Source organism: Gymnodraco acuticeps, unplaced genomic scaffold (genome assembly GCF_902827175.1).
Source record: "Gymnodraco acuticeps unplaced genomic scaffold, fGymAcu1.1, whole genome shotgun sequence".
Lineage (NCBI taxonomy): Eukaryota > Metazoa > Chordata > Actinopteri > Perciformes > Bathydraconidae > Gymnodraco > Gymnodraco acuticeps.
In genome coordinates, this window is record NW_022992177.1 from 3,030,785 (window position 1) to 3,049,380 (window position 18,596).

The window sequence follows — 18,596 nt, forward strand, 5'->3', positions numbered from 1 at the left end:
CGCGAGTTTCGCGGGCCTCCCCCCTCGCTCCACTGACCATTAGACCATTTAGTAAGGTAAAAAGCAAAAGGGCAAAAACGCCTCTCAGACGCTCTTCCGTTTACTTTTTTAATAAAGAAAAACAAATGGTCTGGTTAATGTTTGTAAACACAATCCCCAGGATGTGTCCTAATCAAACCAAACGAGAAAATGCAGATATCATTCTCTCTCTCGACTCGGTGGTATCCCGAGCTGAGCGCTCATTGGTGTTTATACTGCTTACAGGCTGGGCTGCTGTGTATATCTAGTGTATTCATACTGTACCCCTCCTCACTGTTTAGTCATCATTCAACCATTTACACCTTCCTTTTTTCCCGTCAAGAGGTTGAAAAAGATTGATTCCTATGTTTCCAATTGGTTGCCAAATCTGAACATTGACCAGTGACATAAGATCAGGAGCTGGGTAAATGAGAGACTGAGGAGCCCCCGAAAAACAGATCCCGAAATAGCTCGTCCTGGTTTCCGCAGCAGATAGGCCTATAGTATGGTGTCTGTTATGTCAGTTATTTTAAATAAAACGGTGAAAACTGAACTTGAAAATGGTTTCCTCTTTTTATTTTATTTATTATTTTCGGGACGGGGAGACGTGGGGAGACGTGTGTGATTAAAAATTAATTAGCAGAAATGTAAAGTGATCTAACTAAGTTCTATTCATATTCTTGACGGGAAGAGCAGTGTAAATGGATGGCCATATGCATTTGAAAAGCAATATAAATCACACAGTTATTATACAATAGGCTATAAAAGCACCACCGATAACCATTACCTTTATCCAATTCAAACTTTGGACGGGGAAAAAAGGAAGGTGTAAATGGTTGGGCTATACTGTAGGCCTACTGTATACATACAAAGGCCATTCAAGCTAGAGTTCTTCTGGAAATGTTCACATCAGGCACCTTCAAGTTAAACAATACTACAGTAAACAATTAACACAGTAAATTATGTGGATTAAACCACATTTATTTCGTTAAAAATAAACGAAATATGATTTTGTTTGAATGATTAAATGTCATCAGGCACCTTCAAGTTAAACAATCAGGTGCACACTTTAATGTACCGCCACCTCCGGAGTCGGCTTGACTCGGTTTAAAGAATGCACAAATGTGTTTAATCGTTTGTTCCTGCTCAAGATTAGATTCAACTTTATTGTTATTGCACATATTGCAGGTACTGAGACAATGAAATGCAGTTTAGCTTCTAACCAGGTGCAACAAGCAGCGAAAAGTAATGTGCACAATACTACAGTCAACAATTAACACAGTAAATTATGTGGATTAAACCACATTTATTTCGTTAAAAAGAAACGAAATATGATTTTGTTTGAATGATTAAATGTAGGGTGAATTGCCCTAATGTGGGACATTTTTGCATTTCAGACTTCGGGAATATATTGCGATATGAAGCCGATACAATAAATCAAAATCCAGTACCATTCCGAAATCCCCAGTAATATTAGACATTAATAATACAGTAAACTATTAACACTGTACATATTATTGTTTGCCCGTGGGATTAGGATGATCGGTAGTGAGAGCCGTGCTGCATTTTCCTCCGGTCGGATGTGATATAAAAACAAAGCGATTATTTTTGTTGTTGTAAACTCACGTGGATTAAATTTAGTGCATTAATTTCAACTCGCGAACATATGATAGGCTACATTAAATGATCGTGAGGATGATGATTGAAAATCGTTTGTTTGAGCCGGGATGCATTTCCTGATCTAAAAACATAGCGATGGTTTTGTACTTACGCCAACGTGAATTAAACATTATTTTGTTAAATAAGAACATGGTGATGTTTAGTAAATGATTACATGTCTCTTATTTAGCACAGAATATGATCCTATCCGTGACATATGCTTCTTAACAAATATCCGCTATATCAGATACCTGTAGATCAGCTGTTTATTTCACATGAGTTCCAGTGTGGCAGCTTTTTAATCACGGCTCCCCCTGGTGGATTCATGATCCATTGCAGCTGGTTTCATTATAATTAAATGTATTTATCAAGGGGGCGTTTCAAGTCCTGCGGGGGGTTTTCCTTTTCAGCAGGCGCCCACCCCGCGCCGATCACGGACCCGCACGGGTAGGCGTCTGAAATGAAGCGCTACATCTGTAGGATATAAACACGACTAAACTGCAATGATAGCAAACCTGTGGCTTGGGTTTTTGGGGTAATAAAGTCCAAACGATCACTCATTGGCTGACAGCCAATGAGTGACGTCTGAGGAAGATGAAAAATGTAAATCAAACATTGTTGAGAAAATGCTGCATCTCTTGCATTTATTGACATAGAGGAGCCTTATTGTTTACCTTTTTAATATCATTTTTTGTCATTTTCAATTGCTTGGTTTTTGTGAAATTAGCCTGTTTTCCTAATAAAGTGTAACAGATTGATGCATCTCCACAGATCATCTTAAAGGCTTCGGAATCCCCCTCATTGTAGTTAAAAAACTGTCAAAACTAGGGTCCCCAAACAGCATCTTGCACAGGGCCCCCAAAAAGCTAGAAACGGCCCTGATTCTCATAGTTAGCTGTGAAATGAATAATTCTGTAATTCTTTTGGCACTTGAAAGACATGTAGCTAACCAATGCTCAAGTACATTTTCAGAACAGATGGTCATGCATATCTGATTGGCAACAACAACCAAATGTTTTTTCTGTGTCTACATCTACGCCGGGATCCGGAGTCGAGGCTGATCCTCTTGCTGTGGTCCTGTGTCCTGGATCCTCTATCCTGAGTTCTGGATTAAGTCGTGGACTTCGGGTCGTGGTTAAACCTGTCTCTACGGTCCTGCCTGGGTCTCGTCATGCTGCTTCCCTGATGGCTTCCACAGGATTGTAGTTGACATCTTCGTAGATTCATCTTCTTATTACAGACACATGCATTTCCTAACATTCGGTCTATATGCTGTAAAATGTATTATCTCTTCGATTTACACACGGCATCTATTGCACGTCTGTCCGTCCTGGGAGAGGGATCCCTCCTCTGTTGCTCTCCCTGAGGTTTCTCCCATTTTTCCCCCTTAAACTGTGGGTTTTCTCTGGAAGTTTTTCCTTGTACGATGTGAGGGTCTAAGGAAAGAGGGTGTCGTTTTCTCATACTGATATTCTGAACAATCTGTGCTATTGTATTAGCTGTAAAGTGTCTCTACTGTAGGCTATTTTTATTATATGTAGGCCTACAGCACTTTGGCTTGACCAAAAATCGTTTATAAATGTGCTATATAAATAAAACTTGATTTGATTTGTGTTAAGGAAGTTTTAATAGCTGTTCACATATCAGCTACTTTAATGCAACAAATTATGATTCTATCAAATGGTAAAGAGAGAATCACTAAACATTTTTTAATGAATATATTATTTTATGCTCTGGGCTTTACAAACTATCTACATTTAAGTATTTAGTGTGTTTTGTGCATTTTTATTTTAATTGCAGCAGAAAAATGTTAAGTCTATCATCACATAAAACAGTATGTGCATACCATTTTGTAACAAATCTAAATGAACAAAATTGTTATACTCTACTTTTTATTCCTCAACCCTTTCCAATTCTTACCCCATCCCTTTGTCCCTCAGTCTTAAAACCAAACATTTAGCAACACTCTGATATTTATTTCCTGGCTTATTTCAACATGCTTTGTCCTCTTTAAATGCATAGTTGACAGAGAGGATATTATCATTACAAAAATCAATACTCTCACAAACAGCAAACTGCTCTGCATACAGACCAGCGTAGCAAAAAGGCAATATTTTCCCATTTTAATCAGAAAAAGAATATTCACAGATGATCAAAGTGTTGTTTTGCATTTTACTCTGCCAATTGGTGACCAAAAACGGATCCTCAACCTATTTTGGGTCACAATCCTAATTTTGGTAAATACTGGTTTTAAGAAATACAAACAAGGCAGAGCGTTATTCTCTATAGCAGATTTATAATATGTGTAGCCTGGAGCTGTTGAATAAGTTGTGGCTGTGTGAGACCAGGCTGGGCCGGACAGCTGCAGGCTGCAGATGTCCGTAGTATTACAAGCTGCACTCGATGGTGAAATGTGTGCTTTTATATCCTGCTATTTTCAGTACATGCCTGGCATGTATAGATAATTGATGTCATGTGGATGTTAAAACAGACTGGTTTAAAAAATCTCTTTCAAGCTCGTACCCTACAATAGTGGGTACTGGATACCACAGAAGTCATGCTATGCACAGAGGTGCACTAATGATTAGCATGTGCACATATTTAACATCCAAAGCTTTCTTAAACGTTTCACTTACTAACCCACGTATGCAAATCACGACAGTCATAATTCTCTAATTACAATACCTGAGGCACAACAATGGCCCCTCACTCTGCAGCCTCGCGCTCTAAATGAAAGAAAGTGCAGGTGAAAGATCACACTGTGATGTTTCTATAAACCACCAGAGGCTGGGAAATGAAGGATTGAAGTGTTTCAAAAGTCGTGTCATCTTGACTTTATGTTTAAGTTAATTTTCTGTGACTTCAAGAAATGTCTTATTCCATTTTTATAATCTGCTCACAATTTAAAATTTAAAAAAAGAACACTTTTTAAAGTTTTGTTTTTTAAAACATCAACTCTGGCTTTTTCAGGATGAAGGGATGTACTTTAGTAAAAAAAGTTGATCCCAAAATTGAAAAAGTAGTTATCCCACAAATTCCTGCATTACACTTTTTAATTAATAAAAACACAGAAATCTTTACCCAAATCATTTTTGGGTCATAGTTATTGATGCATTTTCTGTTTAAGTGGACCAAGAACACAGTTGAACTACTGTTTGTTAGTTTTATCTATCCATATCCATTGCTTGTTGATATGTCTTTTAAGGTACAATTTAATCTTAATTTGTATCTAAAAAACATTGATATTCATATGCAATGTTGATATTCATGATATTCATGATATTCATGTGCAATGTTTGCCTCTGAAATATAGAGTATAGAGTACATTTACTAAAAATGGTTTGTCAATGCAGTATTTAAGAAAATGCGCTTCGTTACTTCCTGTGCACAGAGTCTGAATTGTGTAAACACACCACCGCAATCATTGATAAAATATTGCCCTGATGGTTGTTTGACTTTCTCATGATGGGGGTCCCCTATTAGCATTACATGAACGTGCATCTCCACCCTGGGACCGCACCCCGTCCCATCGACTGCTGCTGCCCCGTGGCACATTCTACTTCATCCTAATTACAATTAATAATTGAAAATAGGAAATCAATGTGTGCAAATTAAGCGTTGTAACAGTTGGCTTTATCGGTTTGACATTGTTTTTCGGGCGGCTTCCCCATTGCACGTGACTGAGTCGATGTTTATTTTTTTGTTATGTCTGTGCTGCAGTACAATCGTGGCTTTATTTATACTCCAGTCACTGCGTTTCGCTATGTACTGTAGATAAACGTCCACCTCTACTGGGATTGCTTTTTTGTTGTTGTCCTGTGGCAAGAGAGCAAAGGGTTTGTTTTCTGCAGGACAGGGTGAAGGGTAAATTATTAATTGGAAGGAGCAGTGGGCTGTGTAACAATTTGCTGATCCAGAAGCTTTCATGAGCCGTGTCAGGTTCTGTTGAACAAGTGACTGGTTTACTGCGCTGATGGCAAAGGCATCGCTCACAACCTGCACGCATTACTGCTCAACAAGCCCTGTTTTATTAGAAGTAGAAGGCGGCATCTCTCTTGAGTACTTGTTTTGAATAAAGCGTGAGGTTACCTGGACTTGTCTGTGCTGGTGAACCCCCGGCCCTGTTAACCCTGTTAGAGCTGCAGAGGAGAGCCTGCCACCTGCATGGCTCTTATTGATCCGGGTTCACATCCTGAATTGGACTTGGACAAATGATCAGATCCTCCTCGGGATAAACAACCAGGATGGACTTTTTAATCAGTAATGTACCGTCTTCAAATAATTAAGTTATTCCCTCATTAGATTGTGGTTCCAAATAGGCAACAGTCCGATCTTGTTATTTCGTATTGAACTGCGAGGTGGTACCAGGATATATGGTGCATTATGGTGAACAGTCAGAGCAGCAAACTCTGTTAAAAGAGTCTCTGTGTTGTGTTGTGGGTTTGGCCGGTGCTGCTCTTTCCCCCACCCAGGGCTCGGATGAGATGAATTAGGGCAGGACAAACGACACGCCCAACAACAGGAGCTGCAGCGTGCTGTTATTCCAATTCAGCAGAAGTGTCCCCATGACTATTGGCAGTTTTTTTTTGTATATTTAGAAATTCATTTGTCAAGCTCACAGGGATGTATCTAAACTGTTTACTTGTCGTGTCTGGATTTTTCTGAGGATTAATAAATAACAGTGTAATAGGTGTCAGCAGAACATGGAGCGGACAGTGGGTCCTGCCTTGTGGCGTATTGACAGCTTTTACAGCGGCAAGTTTAACAAAGCTGAGAGACATTTATCACTCCTTTTCATCATCACATTCCCTCAAGACTCTGGTACTGTACCAGGCCTGTCGTCTTTTCACTCTATTAGTCTGCGTCATTGAGTCTGGGAGCTGTGATGAATAGCTGGATGTTGAGTCGGGCTTTTATTGAATAACTCCCATTACAAATGGCTCATATTGACTGAAGAACTGAATATTACACATTCTTGTGTCAGCTAAATTGTAAGCACAATTGTTTCATTGTTCCTTTCTAGAATTAACATTTGAAAATCTGTAAAGAAAGCCTGTCTCTTCATGCCATTTTGATATACTGACTGGCCTGTATTAATTCTGGTCATGGAGTGTAATTTGAAAATTCAGATCTGTCAAGGGAAAAAAATGAACAAAGCTTGTGGTACAAAGCGTGAATCAGACAATATGAAACTCGGAGGTGCACTCTTGTAAAGAGGAAATGCTGGAGACTCGTCAAGACAATGAGTCATGCGGCTTTGCTTTGCTACAAGCTCTGCTAAAGAGTAAGCAAGGAGGGGAAGGCTCTCGGGAGCATTTAGCCTTCTAATGTTTTGTATGGGTTGAGTTATTCCCCGAGTGTCAGAAGTGTGTGTTAATAATAGTTATGTGACAGTGAGGAACTCAGGCAGTGGGGAGTGAAGTTGGGCTGTGTGTCACATTTTCCAAAAGCAGTAATGTGGTTTTCCTAGTTAAAGTTGTCAAAGCAGCAAACAAATGTCTGCACACACCTCCTTGAGCGGCCAGCGTTTACACCCATCCAGCCGTGACTGGAATGGAAGTCTGCTTTGCACTGCGTCCAGCTGAATAAATGAACTTGGTGTATATTCTGCGTTTTAAAGAGCTTGACTCAGGCCCTCATTTCATATTTAGCTTTGAGAGGCTTTCGGTGGCACAGACTCCCCCCCGGAGAGAACAGTGGCCAACATTTAGCTGAAGAGGCCAAGTTCAGGAGAACTTCAGAATCAAGTCAGCTGCAGAAAGTTGTTTGGTTTTAATCGTGTTGCAGCCGGCCCCAGATCATGCAGACTCTTGAGCACACTTCAAAGCTCCGCACCACCATGATGGCTCTCTCAGCCCATTCTTTGGACATCACCGTCAGAAGTTTACTATCTGCCGGTACCCCTCAACCTGATCTGTTTTGTTCCAGCCAAGGGGATTATACCCAGCACCTTGGGATTCAACCTCTCCCTGTGTGTGAGGTTATCCACTTTCCAGCTGTTATGTATATTATGAGCTCTGAGTGTATGTTTCCTCTGGTTAGGCTGGCTGACCCGGGCCGGGACAGTTAATGAGGGAGGTCGCAGCTTCTCTTGTTTCAGCCTTGAGTGGGATTCACCGCCTACACACACCACAACCCACAGGGGGGGTCTTCATCACTCCACACAATTGATCTGTACTCTCTAGAAGCTGAAACCTCCTTGCCACATGCTAGTTTCCTCTGCTGTTTCTCTCTGTTTTTGCCCGTGGCTCATCGTGAACTCTGACTCCTAAATCACAGTTAAATGCTGTGAGAGCTGGGAAGAGAGAGACTACTGGGTAAAGTTTGAGAACCTCTGTGTAGGAGAGAGACAGCGGGATAATGGGCTTTGCTCTCAATGTGCTGAGGCCTCTAACTGGAAGCTAAAGGAGGTTTAAAACTTCAAATGGTAACATTTGTTGAGCTCCTAAGCGCCAGAAAAAGCCTGCAAATTAAGCGTTAGATAGATTTTGGTTTATTTCTGTTTTCCTCTGCCGCTCTGGGTATTTTTTTTTAATGACATCATATTTTGAGTTATACATGTACGAATATAAAAACACTCTTAATGTTGTCAAGATTTGAAGCTGAAACCAGAGGTGATGATGCCTCCAGTTATTTAGGCACTACCTGTTTTTGTGCAGCGCTGAGCGAGCACTGTTGAGCTGAGGGAGCTCTGATGAGTGCTTATAGAGTACTAAACCAAGTTGCAGCTAAACTGCAAATCCATTACGTCGGCCGCCCGCACACCCCTCAGATTTAATATGCCAGGGTCGTTTGCGTGGCAGCAGCTCAACCTTCAGGGAACTCATTCATGCCGGACTGGAGGCCAGAAGCACATTAGATCAAATCAATGTGATCCCTGTAATGTGGCCTCTAGTCTGCCTGACCACAGAAGCAATACAGCACTAGCCCAGCGTTTCAGGACCCCCATCAGGGCAGACCTGTCTGTATCAGGGTTGGCCTGATCATCTTCCTGCTGTGCACCTGGAAAAACAAGCTTCAGTGCCGACTATGAAACAGGGTTCATTAAGCTCCCGCTCTGGCTGATCACAGCTCTGGCAAAGTGAGCATACAAGGAGGGAACATTGTGTCTCTACATTTTCAACTGAGCCTGCTATGATGCAAGAATCAATAGTGAAATATTCAGCGTCCTGGATGCTGTGCCGGCCCGGATCTGATCTCAAGCTGAGCTTTTATACGAGGCAATACTGCTGCTGCTAGAAATAAGGACATACCAATCATTTAAATCAACACTATACTCTAAAGAACAATTACCCTGGTGCGACTGAAGACTGCTTACTACCCTCGCTCAGGGCCCATTGCTCTTCACATAAGAGCTGGTTGAATGTGGGGGTGCCACTTAGTAGTTTGACTGAGCTATTTACATTAACCCATGTAAAGTAGCTAGGTTGTATAGCTTAACCAATGTTCCTGCCAATATCATAATACAGCTGGGAAGACCAATTTTCTTTTTAATTGTTAATGAGGAATGGCACCTATGGGGTCTGCATCACAGAGGATTAGTATTGTCTCTCCCACCAAATTAAAGCTTTCTGCACTTCGACTCCAAGTTCAATATTAGTCTGTTTAGAGAAAATGTATTGAAGTTTGGAGAAAAAAATGTGTTTGTCAGCAGCACCGTAAGATTTTTTTCCCACTTCCTGTTTTGACAGCTAATGTTGCAGCTCAGAAAGGTGTTAAAACATCGGTAACAAAGCGTTCCTCGTTCTTAGTCTTCGATCCTCTTCGCTCTTCTTTTGAATCCCAGGGAGGTGTGAACAGCTTGCACATTTGCTTCCCTTTTTGCAGATTAAATGCAGGTTTTTTTTCATGTCTTTCTTTATCAGTAAACCTTACACATAGTCATGTATATCAGGGTCACAGAATGTATCTTCTACAATTTGTGAGTGACAGAACTTTCGCAATTGTTTGATAATTTCTACTTGATGGTTATGCAGATTTGTTGTCACTTCACACACCGAGAATAAGATAAAGCACACGAAGCAGCATTAATATGCTAATATATTCTAATGATTGATGTCTAATGTCGGTAAGGCTGCTTGTTTCACTGAAGTTAACCCAACTCCACACATCTTTCAGCCTTTGAACATTTTGTTATGACTTGTTTTACCATATGTTTGATTCTAAATGTAATGATAAGTAGATTAATTGATAAATGCAACTATTTAGTTAATTAAAAAAAAAATGCACTGTGTGTTAACCTGAATTGCTTTGTGTTTGAAACGTTTCAATATTTTCTTCACATTTTATACACCACACTGGAGAAAATGCTGCTCCAAAAACATGTTAAACAATAATGAAAACAAGCTGTTTTCACTTGAAATAAGCACAGAAATCTGCCAATAGAACAAGTGAAATGTTGCTTTGTAAGATTTCTTGAAATAAGATGGGATATTTAGATAAATTAGATCTTGTAATTAGCTGGGAGAACTCATTTTGAACTATATTTGACCAGAATCAGGAAATGTTTAGTGACAATATAAGCCGCAAATGCTCACAAGTGTTCTGTTTTCTGATGTTAGTGATTTCTAATACATTTGTAAAAAAAATTGTGTTTCATCTGAGATACAACTCAAAATAAGATTTGTTGACTTATCAAGATGATGCATTGTCTAAAAACAAGACCCGATATCTCACTTCAGTGTTACCTCTGAAGTTATTATGTCTTATATCAGGTGTAAAGACATGACTAGATATTAGACAGATATACTTGACAAGATTTTAAGTTTTTGTAGTGTAAATCATGATCAATTAATCAAGACAGAAATAAGCCCAACAATTATCAAGTTCTAGACTTCTTTTTTTTCAACGAACTACTTTGGCTTAACCTGTTTTATGTTAATTAGCTAAAGTAACCTGCGAATGTAGGAAAGCATTTGAGAGATCTATCTCAGTCTAACTTTGGTTCAAAGACGTAAAACAGGACAGAAAGTCAAGTGTGTGAAAATCCATTGTTTTATTATTTGTTATATTGTTTTTATAGACAGATCCAATGCTTACCGGTTTGCAAAGCCACTGAACTGTTCATCCTGCGTGATGTTTTTCCAGTCAGAAGCACTCTTTCATAACTTCTCTATGGTATTAATCTGTCGGGTTACAATTTGATTCATCTTTTGGGAGAATATTGACAGGTGATGTATTTTTTTTACTGCAGTGTTTTTTGCTGGCTTTAGATATTTGTTTCAAAGAAGCTTTGCACATATACTGGAGGAGTGTTTAAAGATTTGAAACAGAACCTCACTGAAGTCTCATTTAGATTTCTGGCTCAGCTTCTCTCTGTGTGGAGCTTGCATGTTCGTCCTGTGTTTGTGTGTACATTTCTGTGAAAGCGATTGTGGTACTGTATGATGTCAGATCCGTGATGGATAGCAACCTGATACACTCCTGATTTATATGACTGAGCAGAAATACAGACAGTAAATGGATTTAAGGGATACAGCTTGTAATATTCAATATTTATTCAATACTTTTTAAAAACCAACAATTCATACTATCCACTTTTTTTACTTCACATTTCCTGTGGCTCTCAGCCTAAAGCCATTGATTTACGAGGAGGTATGTTCTAGGTTTATGAATAAACATGTTTTTTTGTTTTGTTATTAGTTTTAATTCTTGATGATTTTGGATGGCTTAAATAGCTGGACACTGCAACTTCTAGCAAATACTCAAACAGGAGAATTCAGTGTATTTGTTGATGCACTAGTGTGTATTTAACTACAGCAGCACAATGGTGAATGTGGGATTGACTCAAAATAAACTACAGAGCCCATGTTCTTGGTAATGAAGAAACATATTTCCCAGTGCAGCAGTGGGGCTCATCGATGTGTTTATAATAGTTTTTTGATGACAATCAAGCACTGGCATTTGAGCACAGAGGAAAAGTTACAACATGCTTTAAATTCAAATACAGTATAGTTAGAATTCATTCATTTTTGGTTTTGATCTTCTTAGTGGCATATCTTGACTGAACAAATAATACAAATGTCATACCATATTAAGAAAATAAGCATGAGCTGAATATGAATGTCAACAGTCACAAGCGTATTGAAATCTGTCTGAAAGTTTTCACAGGGATAAATAATGTGTTGTGTAGTGTGTACTTTTCTAAAACATTCACTATTAATGTATGACTATTACTACATGTACTTCAATTATGAGTAATTATGAATTGCTTGCATTACAGGACTTCAACATTTTCCCGAGAATAATTGCGGGGGAATAGCCCTCTTTTGTTTTGTCGCTCAGCTCTGTCTGATGCCACTTCTCTGTGTGTCTGCAGGCTGTGAGAGTGACTACTGGGGACCTCATTGCAGTAGTCGGTGCCAGTGCCAGAATGGAGCTAAGTGTAACCCCATCACAGGTGCCTGTGTCTGCACTGATGGGTACCAGGGATGGCGATGTGAGGAGTTCTGTGAGCACGGCTACTACGGCAAGGCCTGCCAACTTCCCTGCCAGTGTCTCAACGGTGCCACCTGCAACCACGAGACAGGAGAGTGCATCTGTGCACCGGGCTACTCGGGGGCTTTGTGAGTACCAGCAACATATTTATTCCTTTGCAACTCTCTCTTTGGTGTCTACAAAATTAATGTTGATGCTGCATTTGTTGTTTGTCTGAGCGTGCTTTGTTGATACAAAGAACTGCAGGCAGAACCCAAGTTTTGTGTGTGAGTTGTTTGACTTTTGACATGTGGTGATAGCTGTGGAGAGCGCTGCCCCTCCGGTAGTCACGGGCCTCAGTGTGAGCAGCGCTGCCCCTGTCAGAACGGAGGAATGTGCCACCACATCACTGGAGACTGTTCCTGCACCACCGGCTGGACGGTAGGTCACACCAGTTAAGGTGGGAGGGCAATATGTAATAAGAAAATAAACTAAATGTTGTTGGTGTTCCTGGAAAAAAACGTTTATAACTCTTTACTGCAGAGACTGACATGTTGATAACATGGACCTCAGGATCAATAGGTTGTGTTCAATTATAAATGAGAACGTGGGATTCTCTACTCCCTGCAAGAGAACAAATAATTGGAGTGCCTGGTGGGGAGGTTGTGCTTGCTTTCTCAAACCACAGATCAAAGAGTCATGTCAAGTGAACATGGCCACCCACATTCAACAATATAGAGTGTTTCTTTAGGGACGTCCCACTGGCCAAGGGTTTTAAGGCAACAATCCCAGTTGGATTACAGCTGAGATCCTTTGTTGCATGACATCTTGCTTGCACTCTCCCCGCATGTCGTTTCCACTGTAAACTATTGAATAAATGCAATCAAGAAAAATCAAAACCTTTTAAAAGAATTGAATGCATTAAAAAAAGCAATACCTAGTTAGATTTGTAGCATTCCTTCGAATAAGCAGAGGAAGATAAATTCTTCTTTTGTGCTATAAATGGTTGTCTTTATGTATTGTGATGTCATATAATTTCTGGAAATTCAATTGAGAAAACTGATTGCATATGAAATAACCAGATATGAAAGTGGGTTTTCGGCTAATGTAGAGAATTAAGTACTTTATAAATTGAGGTACTTCATCACATTTATTCCAACTTTTTTTCTTTTAAATCCAATTTTGCTGTAGAGCCTTCCTGCTCATCGATGTGCAAACAGCCCACATTACCTAAAGCAAGCAGAGATTTAAAGGGGACACCATAATATAAACTGTATCATAAAAAGTCTGATTTATATTTTTTCATGCTTTTATCGTCCTCTTATCCAACCCCACTGATTAAATCAGTAATTTGCCAATAAAGAGACTATTGTTTGTTAATTAGTAAAATAAAATAAAAATCTCCAATGCCGGTGTAAATGTTATTCCGTCCATCAGTTTAGACGGTGTTGTCAATTTATGTTATGTCTTTAATGTTTTACTATATTTTTATAAATAGCAGGATATAAGGATATGGCAGAAACATTAACAATATCTAAACCAGGGGTGTCAAACTCAAGGCCCGGGGGCCAAATCCGGCCTGTGACTTCATTTTCTGTGGCCCCACAAGAGCTTGCAAAGAATATTATATGTTTATAATATGGTTACATGATGATTTACAGAAGCACGTTGCCCATAAACTACATGTCCCACAATGCATCTCAAATTAGACTTTTTTTCTCAGAATTTGACTTTTTGTTCTTCTAAATATGCCTTTTTTCTTAGAATGTGCCCTTTTCTCAGAATTTGACTCTTTTTTAAAAATGTTACTTTTTTTCAAAATGTTACTTTTTTTTAAATGTCACTTCCTTTTCTTTTTTAAATGTCACTTCCTTTTCTTTTTTAAATGTCATTTCTTTTTTTTGATTTCGACTTTTTTTCCAGAATTTGGCTTTTCTTTAAATCATTTTGTGACATTCTCACTGAAGAGACTTGCAATTATTTGCCCCAGACTTCTGCTTTCAGACGTAGTTAATTATGAAGTTATTTCCCTATCTGATAATAATCCAATGCAGAGGCAATAATGTAATATAATACATTATTTGATATATATATTTATATATGTATTTGTATATAGTCTTAAAGTTACAACCGCCCCTTTGAGTGCAGCCATAATGCTGATTTGGCCCGCGATTAACTTGAGTTTGACACCCCTGGTCTAAACTGTCCAAAAATCAGTAATAGTTGAGGGCTTTCAGTCCAGACAAAGTAGTGAGGGATGTATTTCATATGGTTCTTTGCCGTCTGTTTTTCAAAGGGTTCAGTTTGTGCCCAGCCGTGCCCTCTTGGCAAGTACGGCATAAACTGCAGCAAAGACTGTTCCTGTCGTAATGGAGGGCTGTGCGACCACGTCACAGGGCAGTGCCAGTGCGCAGCGGGCTTCAGCGGACGCAGGTACGCAGCTCATACCTCTGCCAGACAGACTGCTGAAATATTGCACATAAAAGCCTTTTGTGAATTACAAACTTTTGTACTCCTACTTTGAAAATAGGTCAGACAATGGCATGATTTATTGATATAAGTACTTAATGCAAAGGATGGTTTCATGCCGACAGTTAAACAGTCACTCATTGACCTATTCTCTTTGTTGACGTACCAATGAGGCACAAACCTGGCTGTTCTTTAGAAAGACAAAGGAATTGCAAGAAGAATATCACACTCATGAGAAAGAGGCATTTATTAATGCCTATTAGTCCATTTGAAGGAGGATTGTAAGCTTTTAATGGGGATGTTTATGTTTAATTCATCTTATACTCCATGCTTGCCTGCAAGGTTTCATGTCTTAAACCTTCACCCTCTTCCACTCCCAGCCTGACCATTGATCTCACCATTGATCTCACCATGAGCTACATGCTGTTTTGATTCTGCTCATTAATTATAAGTAATGGGCTTATATTAAGGTCTCATTGAAATCCACAGATCTTTTTAGTTCCCCCTGCCAGCTAGAGCAGCCCAGAGCAGCGCAGGTTTATTAGTTCAGCTAAAGCAATTGTCTCTTGCATGGAAACACTTCCTCGACAGAACCTTTACTTTCCTTTATTATTTTCACTAAATTGCCCTCATTCATTTTGTCAGTGGCAGGTGAATTAACCTGCCAGGAATAATCTGAGATTGTGTTAGCCCCCCACCCTCTCTTGTCTAGTTTAATAATACAATTGTCCCTGGATAAAACTAAAGCTGGGGTAATTTAAACATGAACATAACTCGCCCATTTTGTAATGCAATTGAGCTATTTGTAATAGCTTTGTTAGACTCTTGAGATTGAAACTCCACCAGGATTGTATAGTTAAGTCAGTATATTTAAGTGAAGACAAAACTCTACTTCAGTTCTTCATGTGGAGAAACTCATTGACTCTGTTCGTGACGTTTAAGTCTTGTCCGACTAATGTTGAACATTCCTGGCTGCTGACGGCAAGGAGCTCCTTCTCGGGCTTCCCTGTTATGTACTCGCTCAAATTAAGCTGTGTCAGTTTTGTGTTTCCAAAAATGCTTTTAGATCAAATATTCATAATTAAAATCTGGAAATATTAATACTATAATGTTTCATAAATTACAGTAGTAGCTGATGCATGTAATTCCTTAATCAAATAGCCACTATTTTGAAATACATTTTTAAGAAAGTGTTCAGTTACAGTTATCATTCATTCTTTCCCTTCAAAACATTTCAGACAACTCACATGTTCTTAATATGTGTATTAGAAGCAGCATATAGTTTGAGTTTGGCGTCTAGGCTCGGGCCTCATCACTCCACAGATTTACAAAGAACATTGAGTGATGATTAGATAACTATTCTCCGAGCCTACAGGTGGAAGCTGGGGTGGTGGTGGGGTAGGCGAACAGCAGCAACATGAAACACAGCAGCAGGAACATGAACGCAGCAATAGCAAGTGAACACAGCAGTGGCAGCAGCAGCATAAGCGAGGCAGAGGCAGGAAGACCTGGCAGCTTAAATAGAGCGGCATGTTTAGGAGAATGTGTTTGGTTGGTTGTAAGAGGGACGAGGTGCGCCACGTGTTAATGTATCATTGGTGCTCGAGTTGACTGCCTGAACTAGCTCGCAGGCTTCGCCCCATTTTGTAGATGTTAGAACAATAACAAATGTATCCTAAATGGGATACCATATGTTTAGTCCATTTTAACATTTAAGTTGTGATAAGATGCAAGTTGTAGATTGTGCAGCAGCAAGAGCAGTGTTGGTATAACAAAAGCAGCAATAACACCACAACTAATATTACATTTGATTCATCATGTCTTTCACCTTGTCTCTTGAATTATATATAAAATATGTACCTTGGCTAGCAACTGTTGCTTCTTCCCCTGTTGACTAATCCTTTAGTTAGTTTATTGATTAATTGCAGTGCATGTGAACAAAATGTAGTCCAAGGGGATGTCAGACTAAACAAATGACTTGTTTTTTGTTTTAATATTTTTTCCTTACAGGTGCCAGGATGACTGTCCTGTGGGCACCTTTGGTCCGCAGTGTAACCAGAGGTGCGAGTGTCAGAACGGAGCCAAATGTCACCATATCAATGGAGCCTGTCTGTGTGAAACTGGCTTTAAAGGCCCTAATTGCCAAGAGAGATTCTGTCCCCCAGGCCTCTACGGCCTCATCTGTGACAAGTACTGCCCCTGTAATACCACCAACACTGTGAGGTAAGAGAGACATCACTGCAAGGCATCACACTCTGACCAAGCACTGAAATTAAGACCTTTATGAATTAAGACTTTTCCAACTCAATTTTGTGTCTTCTTAGCTCCAAGCCAGCTCTCATTTTGAAGTCTGGACACCTCTTAGCCATGTCATCCAGTTAGCTTTTAATCATGTCCTTTGCTTCATTCATAATTTCTCAGCAGCATTCATAGTTAATGCAATGTTAATGCTCTGATTCCGGCTGGAGTTGGGCGCCGACCGTAGAAGTCATTACAGAAAGAGGGAGAAAGCGGACACCTCATCTATATGGAACAAGCACGTAGACTCAAAGATGGATGAAATACTGCTGGGGCATACTTCATAATTTGACCCTGCTGAGGATGGAAGTGTTGATACTCTATGAGCTGAAACTTTGCCTCACACTTCCTGTGGTTGTCCCATCTTTCTTTCTCATTATGTTGTAGCTGCCACCCGCTCTCTGGTGAATGCACCTGCTCTGCGGGATGGACAGGGCTTTACTGTAATGAGACCTGCTCTCCGGGATACTTCGGAGAGGGATGCATGTCGCCTTGTAGCTGCACCAACGGTGCCGACTGCCATCCTGTCATAGGCACCTGTATCTGTGCCCCTGGGTTCATGGTGAGTGGCATATTTCCTCATTGCTATTTAATTATACCAAGGTCATTGGCCTCTATCCCAGGAATGTTTTATTGTTATTTTAGATGTTTTATTGTTATATAATTCAACCTTTAATTTGTCTCATGACATATAAATGACCTTTTGGAGACTGACAACATCTGAAGAAGCTTAGCATAATTATTTACAAAAATGTAGCAAATGTTTACTGAAGAGAAAAAGAGTTGGGCAAAGGAGAAATAAAATAAAAAGATATAACTTAAAATGTTTTAAAAAACATTGATAAGAAGGAATAGATACACAATCAATACACAAAAGTATTACTATTAGAAGAACTGTCCTTGATATACAACTAAATGTGACTTATTATTATGACTTGCTTATATTACAAGTTGTAATTATATTGTTGGTTATGCTAATTGTTCATAAAACTGCCATAGGTTAATTGGCATTGTAACTTTGCTTGTTGTTACCTTTGTTATACTTACATCCTTAGTTTCATTCAATAATAAAGGTAAAAGCAGGTCTGTGTTGTGTCTATAATATAGCTCTTTATTGATAAGGTTGTTGCTATGATTTATATTTCATGTTATTTGTGGCCGTATTAAAATGTTTGCGTCATTGTGGTCGTAATGCTCTGGAAGTGGTCCCGGTATTACTTTAGAGGCTTTTTGTACGCAGGCAGGCACAAGCAAGGTGAGATATTTTATTATTGCCTTATTATGGATGTGCTGCACCATGAGACATTATAAATTAATCATTCTCTGGTCCAGACTTTAGTAGACATTAATAATTAGTCGTGTGTATTTTACAAAAAAGGTTTATACGCCTAAACTTGTGACATCAGAGAGACAAGTCGAGATATACCTAACAACTATGTTCCTGCACCAATTGGGAGAAAATTGAAACTTTTACCTATATAACTTTCCATTTTAGCAGTTTTTTGTGCAGCCATTTTATCCCTTTTTACAACTGTCCAATTAGTTGGGCAACTTCAATCAGTTTTCCTATTGTATTTCTCGTCCGGCAATCTGGAGTTACAGAGCAACAAAGACAGAGAAGGTACATTTCTGCCAACATTACATTTCAGTGGAAATTGCCTGTGTCTTACAGCGGGCCACTGTGGTGAATTGAGCTGCCGAGTGGGGCCGCAGACTGTGTCTTAATTTGCTCCACC

General features: G+C 39.4%; 1 protein-coding gene across 5 annotated transcripts in view; it reads left to right on the forward strand.

The window, feature by feature from the left end:
- megf11 (multiple EGF-like-domains 11) overlaps positions 1-18,596 on the forward strand; it is an 80,025-nt gene that overhangs the window by 41,156 nt on the left and 20,273 nt on the right. For all 5 annotated transcript variants that reach the window (XM_034204958.1, XM_034204956.1, XM_034204955.1 and 2 more), the window contains 5 exons: positions 11,996-12,242; positions 12,414-12,534; positions 14,390-14,526; positions 16,573-16,785; positions 17,248-17,422. In XM_034204958.1, coding sequence (XP_034060849.1) covers positions 11,996-12,242; positions 12,414-12,534; positions 14,390-14,526; positions 16,573-16,785; positions 17,248-17,422 — 893 coding nt within the window. The remainder of the gene's footprint in view (positions 1-11,995; positions 12,243-12,413; positions 12,535-14,389; positions 14,527-16,572; positions 16,786-17,247; positions 17,423-18,596) is intronic.